The sequence below is a fragment of the Phragmites australis genome, chromosome 6, assembly GCF_958298935.1.
Source record: "Phragmites australis chromosome 6, lpPhrAust1.1, whole genome shotgun sequence".
Taxonomy (NCBI): domain Eukaryota; kingdom Viridiplantae; phylum Streptophyta; class Magnoliopsida; order Poales; family Poaceae; genus Phragmites; species Phragmites australis.
In genome coordinates this window covers 21,949,966-21,959,263 of record NC_084926.1, presented here as the reverse complement: position 1 = coordinate 21,959,263, position 9,298 = coordinate 21,949,966, and the positions used below count along the sequence as shown (strand labels likewise).

Sequence of the window (9,298 nt, the reverse complement as noted above, 5' to 3'; positions counted from 1 at the left end):
TGCCATTATCTATGGCGCGGACCCGCGTCATCTCCAGTTTCGAGCCCTGGGGTCCGCGCCATGGACAATGGCGCGAGTGTTGGCCGTGTTCGCGCTACAATATCCGCACCATTGTCCATGGCGCGGACCCCAGGGCTCGAAACTGGAGATGACACGGGTCCGTGCCATGGACAATGGCACGGATGTTGGTCGTGTTCGCACTACAATATCCGCGCTATTGTCCATAGCGCGGACCCCAAAATTGGAGATCAAAATAGGAAAAAAAAACTCACAATTTGAGCAAATGGGTTAGGTCGGTCATTCGGGTCGGATCGGATGCGTGAGTTGAGTCCGACCATAGAATATGATATTCTATAGCTAGTTATATATAAATGCATCTATATATATATATATATATATATATATATATATTACATATCAGAATGCATTCAGTCAAACTTTGTAACTTTGACCACTAATCATGTGAACATAAAACCAAGACTTTGTCATCAAGGTAGACAATGTCAATGTCTGAAATACATGTTTTTGAACAGGAGAACAAGTAGATTGTGTTTGCCTTATTCACTCCACCAAACCAGTTCAAAAGACCTTGGTGTAACACCCTGGCCCTCAACAGGCAACTGGAATGCTACAGCTACAACTACCCTGCATTTAAAGGATCCTAACAAATCTAAGCAAGGCCTATAACTAGTAATTAACATAAAGATCAACAGGGTAGCTAAAAGGCAACATTTAATACTAGACTCTTAATCCTACTTCGATGTAATCCTATTCCTACTACAATTTTAATCCTACTCCAACTCTCTACTTTGACATGAACTCTCCTACATACCAAAATTAAATCTACCATAAAACAAGATTAATTTTCAACACTCCCCCTTAATCTTATTTTCTTCACACTCGATTCAGGATGGCGAACACTTTCATCACTCCGAACGCACTTACACTTAGTTCAGGATGGCGAGCACACTCCTGCCTGCCTCCCTGCACACTTGATTTAGGATGATGAACACTGCTTCATCAACCTAGGATGGCGAGCACACCTCTTCCACCCTGCACTTGTTTTAGGACGATGAACAATACTTCATCATCCGAGGATGGAGAGCACATCTTTTTCACCCTGCACTCACCACACGCCACTTTGGACATGCATGGGCACTACATGCACGACCACACCTCAACACAAGATCACAAAAGAGTTGTCTCATACGTAAGTAGCCCCTGCTCATCATCTTTTCCTTTCTTCTCTTTGTCAGGATACTCATTAGAAAAATGCCCAAACTTCTGACAATTATAGCACTGTATCTTTGACTTGTCAAATTTCTTCTTGCAACCACCGGCATTCGCCCCCCTTGCTTTCCACTTGGCCTTTGTTAGGAGGAGATGTTCACCACCTTCATTAGCACCTGCATAACCACGCAGTCGCTCCTCATGTGCTTTTAGTCGACCAATTAGTTCCTCCACAGTCATGGTCTTTAAGTCACAAAATTTCTCAATGGTAGAAGCAATATGAAGAAACTTCAAAGATAGGGCCCGAAGAATTTTCCTGACAACATAACTATCCTCCACCTTGTCACCGAGTCCGCGTAATTTGGCGATGATGGCCGTGACACGTGTGGCAAAAACATCAATTGAGTCCCCTTCTTTCATGCGCATCATATCAAGCTCGTTCTTGAGAGTTTGAATCCTTGCCTCCATTACATGTTCAACACCCATGTATATTGTCTTGAGCGTTCTCCAAGCCTCTTTCGCTATCTCCTTCTAAGAAATTAGAAAGAGAGTCTCCTCGTCGATGCCTTGATAGATGGCCACAAGTGCCATCTGATTCTTGCTCGTGTCGACCGTATCCTTATCCCCATCCTTGTCGATAGCTTCCCACAGCTCCTGCACCTTCAGAAAAACCTTTACCTTGATTGCCCACGCCGCATAGTTGGTCTTCGTGAGTATAAGGTACTGCAACGACATGGAGCTCGATTTCGTCTCTCCGATCTTCACAATAGCTCTAATACCAATTATTGGCTTTTTTACAAGGATCGAACAACCACGAAGAACACAAACACACAAAAGAACGACGAGATTTTTCTCAACACACGCTACTACTTTATTTCTCACGCACGCATACTTTATAATTCACGGATATGACTCTTTTTTCACGGCATCTCTCTTCTCTGGGGCACGACTCTAGTGTGTCCCTCTCCCTTTATTATATAAGGGTCAAATACTAGACTCCTAATTCTACTCCGATGCAATCATATTCCTACTAGGACTCTAATCCTACTCCAAGTCTCTACTTTGATATGAACTCTCCTACATGCCAAAACTAAACTTAACATAAAACAAGATTAATTTCCAACATATATATCGTTATCAACTACCTCCGAGTTAAAAAATTATACGTTTTATTTCTTTTAGCTCATTGGGTTTACTTACGTACAGACTAAGTGGTGTATAAATAGATGGGAGGATCGAGCATGGCATGATAAACCAGCTAGCTGCTAACCGGCCGGAATTGAACGCAATGGCCGGATCCCTCCTGCTAGCAGTCGTGGTATCCTTCGGCCTAATCCTCATCTGCATGTACGCCTTCCAGCTGATCACCGACGCTCGCCGCCGTCTCCCTCCTGGCCCCTTGCCACTGCCGCTCGTCGGCAACCTCCACCAGATAGAACGGGGCAGCCCTCACCGTTCGCTGGCTCGCCTCGCCAAGCGCTACGGCTCTCTGATGTCCGTACGGCTCGGTGTCGTCCACGCCGTCATCGTCTCCTCGACGGACGCCGCTCGCGAGATCCTCCAGAAGCACAACGCCGACCTGGCGGACCGCCCCATCATCGACGCCTGGCTCGCCAACGGGCACCGCGCCAACTCCATCATCGCCATGCCGCCGCACGCCAAGTGGCGCGCCCTGCGGAAGCTCTGCACGACAGAGCTGTTCACGCCGAGCCGGCTGAACGCGCTGCAGCCGCTGCGGCAGCAAAAGGTGCAAGAGCTGGTGCGCTACGTCTCCGACCAGGCGGCGCTCGGGGCGCCCTTCACCATCCGCGATCCGGTGTTCACGGCGACCATGAACATCCTGTCGCGCATGTTGTTCTCCATCGATCTCGACTCAGGACCAGCAGTTCGTGGACTCAAGGATATGGTGAAAGAGGCGGCAATTTTGGCCGCAACGCCTAACGTCTCCGACTTCTTCCCGGCGATCGCATATGCCGACCTCCAGGGTCTAAGGCGCAGGATGGAACCGATAATCACAGACGCCCAGAAAATTTTGGACGATCTGTTTGCGCAGAGGCTGCGCGGCCGGGAAGCTTCGGAGCCACCCAAGAATGACATGCTAGACGCGTTGCTTGACAAGGAGCATGAATGGCAGCTAGAAGGATCTGACATCAATCGCACTGCCATCAGAGGAATGTTGACGGTACGTACGTACTTTTCAATACTGCTCCGTATACCACGTTTTAGAACTTTTCAGTATTCAGTCAAACTTCCTCAAGTTTGGCTGCTAATATTTAGATTAGTCACAATGACAATAGCGCATTTAAATTTGTTTTGAGAAGAGGATTTTCAAATATAATTTTTACTAAGACTGGCAAAGTTGCTTATTGGAGTCTGTATCCTGTCCAAATAGTTATATATGTTCTTGGACAGAGGGAGTAACTACTAGGATTTTACAAATACTCACAAAAAGTATAGATCGTTATTTTATCTCTTTCGTATCTTTTGTGTGCATATATTTTTGTAATATGATCATGCACTACGATTTTTACAGCACTGATGTATTTTAATCAATGCATCACAGGACTTGTTTGTTGCGGGATCAGACACGAGCGCAACTACGATTGAGTGGGCAATGGCCGCTTTGCTACAAAACCCTGAGGTGATGAAGAAGGTAAAGGGGGAGCTCATGGGAGTTCTTGGCACCAAAACACAAGTCGAGGAGTCTGATATTGGCCAACTTCCATATCTTCAAGCTGTGGTAAAAGAAGTACTTCGATTTTATCCTACTATAGCGACGTCATTTTATCGAGCAGAGTCCACGGTACAAGTACAAGGCTACACCATTCCTGAAGGAACCACCATAATACTGAACATATGGGCAGTTCATCGAAACGCTGACGTATGGACTGATCCGGATAAATTTATGCCTGAAAGGTTCATTGAAAGAGACTGTGATTTTTCGGGAAAGGACTATAAGCTAATTCCATTTGGTGGTGGACGCCGCATTTGCCTCGGATTGCCGCTAGCATATAGAACGGTCCATTTGATTCTCGCATCACTACTGCATCAATTCGATTGGATAGTTCCTGAAGACGCCAAGGAAAATGGTATTGACATGACAGAAAAATTTGGACTTGTGGTTACTATGGCTACTCCACTGAAAGCCATCGCGAAGAAAGTGTGACATGTAAATGTGCCTTTTGTAAAAACCAAGCTGGATCACCATGAGTGTGTAGTACAACAGAAGAAAATTATGTACAGAGTGGAGTTGCTATGTTGTAAAACTTTGAAATGTGTGACATAAAAATACTAATAAAACTATGATGGCAGTGGTAGTGATGCTTCACCATTGACAAATATTTATCAGGATGATTGCTTGACAGAGCACGCGGTAGTACCTAAAGAGTTAGTATTTCCTTATTTCACCCTGTTTTGACACGCCATCTCTTATCTGTTCCTCTTTTGAGCGCTCTCCCAGTCTCCCTCTGTTACTAGCATTTTGGAATGACCGCCTTTAGGCCCTCCACAATGAAGCATGAAGAGGGGAGAGAGGGGGGTCGAGGCACCTCTCCATCTCCATACGCTGCAGCTCACGGTGCCGGCGCCCAAAAAAAGCTAGAGCGAAGCATGTAGTTGAAACAAGTGCCAAATCCGTCAACTATTATTGTTAACCTCTGCTTTGTTCATCCCCATGGAGCTGCAATCTGCCGGGCATCCCCGTGGCACTGTCCTCGCCTCGATCGTCTCCTCCTCCTGGATCATCAGATAGGGCCTCGCCCATGGCCCTGGCCTCCGCCTAGTAGCGTCAGTGTCTCCTTGTATTGCCGTAGGGTTTCAAATTGAGGGCATCAAACAACTTAATCAAAGGGGGGAAACGAGACAGATAGCATCGGGGCAGCACAGGGATTATTCCGTTTTGCATGGCCTGCGGCAAGAGAGGTGGAGAGAGAAAAGAAGACGTCTGGCCAGGGATGAGATCCTGTCCGCATTTTTTATATGTTTGAGGGGCCCACCAGCGAAGCCAGCCATTGCAACAAGCATTGCGAATTTTTTAAATAATATTATTTTATTGGAAAATTCGAAAAATAATATCCAAAATCTGATATTTGCATAAATAGGTGCCAAAAAATTTCTCCAAATATCAGATTTTTGGTATTATTTTGCAATTTTCCAATAAAATAATATTGTTTCAAAAAAACACTTGTATTGCCCTATTCTAACTAAGATTTTTTAACATTAAAATAATGAAAATTGAAAAAATAATATCTATTTTTCAAAAATTGTAGAAGTAGTAGTCTGTCGGTATTTCGCTTACCGATAGACTCCTTATCGGCATGCAAATAGGCCCCTTTGTCATCATTTCTGATACTGCTTGTAAACTCTGTCCGTATAGTCCTGTGTCGACAAAACAAGTCGGTAATGGGGATGCCGACAGGACCCCTTAATGGTGACGGCAAGATTGTTGTCGGCATGTGGCTCGCAGACAGGGCACTGGATTTCTATTTTTGTAGAAATTAATTATTTTTGCAAAGAAATAATTGTAGAGATGTAAATTTTGATTGTGTGACATTGAATTTCGATTGTTGCGTGCTTGAACAAACGAAGAGTATGGCACAAATAACATCAAAATATTAAGGAGTTCTAAATGAAGTCATCAATCATAGCAATGCAATTAACATAAACATAGTCCAACAAGTACTAAAGCGAACATCAATGGCCAGGTCCTCCTCCAGCCCTCTTGCTAGGCCATCCTCTACTATAGCGACGGATATGGTCCGTCAGATAGGACAAGGGGTCCGGTGGGTTCCTAGGGCAAGGCGCAATCACCAGGGTGGATGTATCATCCTGTGTATGTTGCGTAGGCTATAGGGCCTTAGGCAACTGAGAGAAGCCTTTGGTGACAAGAGGCTCCCTGGACCAGTCGTCCAGACTGTGCCCATAGGTCCTCGACGAAGTAGAAGCAGCAGACACGAAGGCCGTAGACTGCCACTGTGAACCTATAAGTGTGAATGAATTTTTTAACAGTTGTAAACGTGAATAGAAGAAAATATATTGTGTTTAAAGGAAATAACATACTTGGTAAGAGTCCCATCCACCCTAGTGTGGAAACGAAAGTGAGGTCGGGCTATGGCACCTGGGATGGCGTGCCCTCCTACTTGGGCTAGGGGATCGGCCTAGTACATGGTGGTGGAGACCTCTTCCTAGACATCTTAGCCACCTCATCTCATCTAGGGCGGCAGGAAACATGATGTATGGCATAAACTAATTTATTCTACACTATTTTCTAAGTCTATTTCCTACCTCTAATTCCTAAACTACTTTTTCTATAGCTTAACCCTAATTTTCCCGTAAACCCTAAACCCAATTTTTTTTACACTAGTTTCTAGGCCTATTTTCTAAATTTATTCCCTAAACTAAATCTTCTACACTATAATTTCTAAACTACTCTGCTCTACACTAGTTCTACGAAACAAGAAGAAGAAGGGGAAAATTACCTTCACCCGAACTGTCTCCTCCTCTCCTCTCTTCCTCTCTCGCGCGTGCTGGAATCCTCTCTGGAAGAACTGAAGCAAGAAGAAACAAAGTGGATGTTTGCTCTCCGCAGGGAGGCGCTGTGCCTTATCTAATGCTCATGTTGGCACGTGGTTTGCCGATAGGGTTGCTATCGACAAACACATACCGACAAGGTGCTATCACAGTAATAACCATAGTAAATATGGTGGCTCACACCTATCGACATGTGAGATGCTGATATGTCACTGTCGGCATCTCGCCTAGCGATAGGGAGTCTGTCAGTAAGCGAAATGCTGACAGACTACTACTTTGCAATTTTCAAAAAATAGATATTATTTTAATATTAAAAAATCTCTAACTGATGGGTTGTGGGTCTCAATTTTGTTTTTGGCATCACTCCAAATTGTGGAGGGCCATACGTGCCCTTGGAGATCAGTGCAGTAAGGTTTTGCTTACTGGACAATTCTACCCTTTAAGGAGCTGCTCATGATAGTTACATGCACAATATTACCACCATAAGTGCATGGATCGTTTATAACCTTTCACTGAAGTATTCCAAAGTTATCGTATCTTCAAGGATCAATAAGTAAAGTTAATTAGGGTATCTAATTTATATTAACATATTAACTCTATTCATGAATGTAATTGCATGGGAGATGGTTGGACGATTCTAATGGTTGTGAGAAAGCATATGTAAATAACATATAAACAGATAGATCAACAAGCCTTAGCTAGATATTAATTAAGCTCTAACTCTATAGCTTATTAGTTGTGATTTTTAGCCAGAAAGATATTATTGCATGATTATTTAAAGCATCTTTAAATATATTATTTCATCATTATCATCTACTAAGCCCTCAAAAACTCCCATGGTTCCCTGTCATGTCATGGGGTAGTTCAATTCACTCACTTTTTAGTGAATACAACCTAAGTAAGTAGAATCACCACTAATAACTTTAAACAGCACCCAGGAGCATATAATGCGAGTACAAAACTAGGATCTACCAAAGATGTTCCAACCATATTAAGCCTAGAGGAAACTAGCGACTTAACTACTTAAGTTATACGTTAACTATCATGGTTATTTCGACTAATAGATTTAATCTCACCATGACTACATCCACTAGCTAGTCATCGAACTAGACGAAGAACAAAACACACTCATGATAATCAGGACCAAAAGAAAACAAGATTGCTAACTCAAGATAAAAGCAAACAATACTTCATTAATGTAATTGATACAAGAACCACAGTTTGCATACATCGATGGATATGGCTCTAAACCTCAATCTAACTAGAACTCAGAGGTCTAATTAGATTGCTAAGACTAGCCTTGACAACTAAAGTTAGCATGGCACGAATTTGACCAAGATTGGCTTTAGACTTAAGACCTTCGATGCCTTGGATGTTGAGGGGGTATGTTATTTCTAGTGCTAGGAGGCGGTGCTGACTGCCAGGGGGGAACCCTAGTAGTACCACGCGGCACAAGGCAAGGGTAACGTGCGGCACTAGGGTCCCTCCTTATAGAAGATATACTAAGGCTTCAAACGCATGTAATCTTTTTGAGATAGACATTGAGGGTAACTTCAAATATCCAGCGATTCTGAATTCCATATTATGCTTTTGGAATATCCCTATCGATGGATTGTGGTTGCTTTTGGGAGATTTGCTCGAGGGGAAAGCCCTTAACCCTAGATGAGCTGAGTAGGCATTCTGGAAGGAGGTACCTGATGAGGACATCACTCCCTCGGATACATACAATGATCCTCCATTGAACTTTTAAGGTCCAATCACAAGAGCTCGCGCACGATAATTAAATTTAGAGGTGAGCTCGTTCCTAAGCAACTCTTTATATAATTTTGAGAATAGATTACTACCTAATGATTATGTGTTACTTAGGAATCATGGAGAGGACAAGGAGACACATAGAGGAAGGCTTGGAGGCGTGGAGGAGCAGCTAGGACGTCCAACAACAGCAGGAGGTCCAGTCCAACTCGAGTCCGAATCAGCCTCGACCTCCAGGACCAGCGAGCAGTAAAATGGACGCCTAGGACGCATCCGGACTCCGTTTTCGACGATTCACATATGGTTGGAAAGATAATTTCATAAGGAAACCAACGGCGTTGGTTTGAGGTCCAAATTCCTTCTGAGTCAGCGGAAAACGTCGAAACAAGTCAGCGTCCAGAATCTGTCCCGGTGCTGCGTCACCGTTTTTGGTCCGTTGGGCCGTGTATCGTCGTTGAGCCCATTAGGGGGGCGTGACCAGGGGGTGTGACGACCCTTAGACCCTTATTATCAGCCGCCGCCGCTCTCGTTAGGGCAGGTTTTGCTTAGATTATTCTGTTAAGAACAGTTTCACCGTTTCGTCGGTTTGTGAGACCCCAACTCGTGAGATTAATCATTCATCTGCAATTTGGTTGCATTCTTCCTTGTTCTTGCTTGTGTTCTTCGATTCGCAGGCAAGGACTTTAGCCTTCTTGGCGAGGTCAACCGTGCAACGCCGGTTGATAACCAGAGGAGATGTGGTGCTGCGATTGCGGGGTTTCGGATCGTGTTGTTCGGAAGCCGGATC

The 9,298-nt window shown here is 44.2% G+C and overlaps 1 protein-coding gene across 1 annotated transcript; it reads left to right on the top strand.

Moving 5' to 3' along the window:
• Nucleotides 1-2,474: 2,474 nt before the first annotated feature.
• LOC133922115 (geraniol 8-hydroxylase-like) lies at nt 2,475-4,571 on the top strand. The gene is made up of 2 exons (XM_062367292.1): nt 2,475-3,412; nt 3,794-4,571. Exons 1-2 carry the CDS (start codon nt 2,477-2,479, stop codon nt 4,394-4,396), a joined length of 1,539 nt encoding a protein of 512 aa, XP_062223276.1. The 5' UTR covers nt 2,475-2,476; the 3' UTR covers nt 4,397-4,571.
• The last annotated feature ends 4,727 nt before the right edge of the window (nt 4,572-9,298 follow it).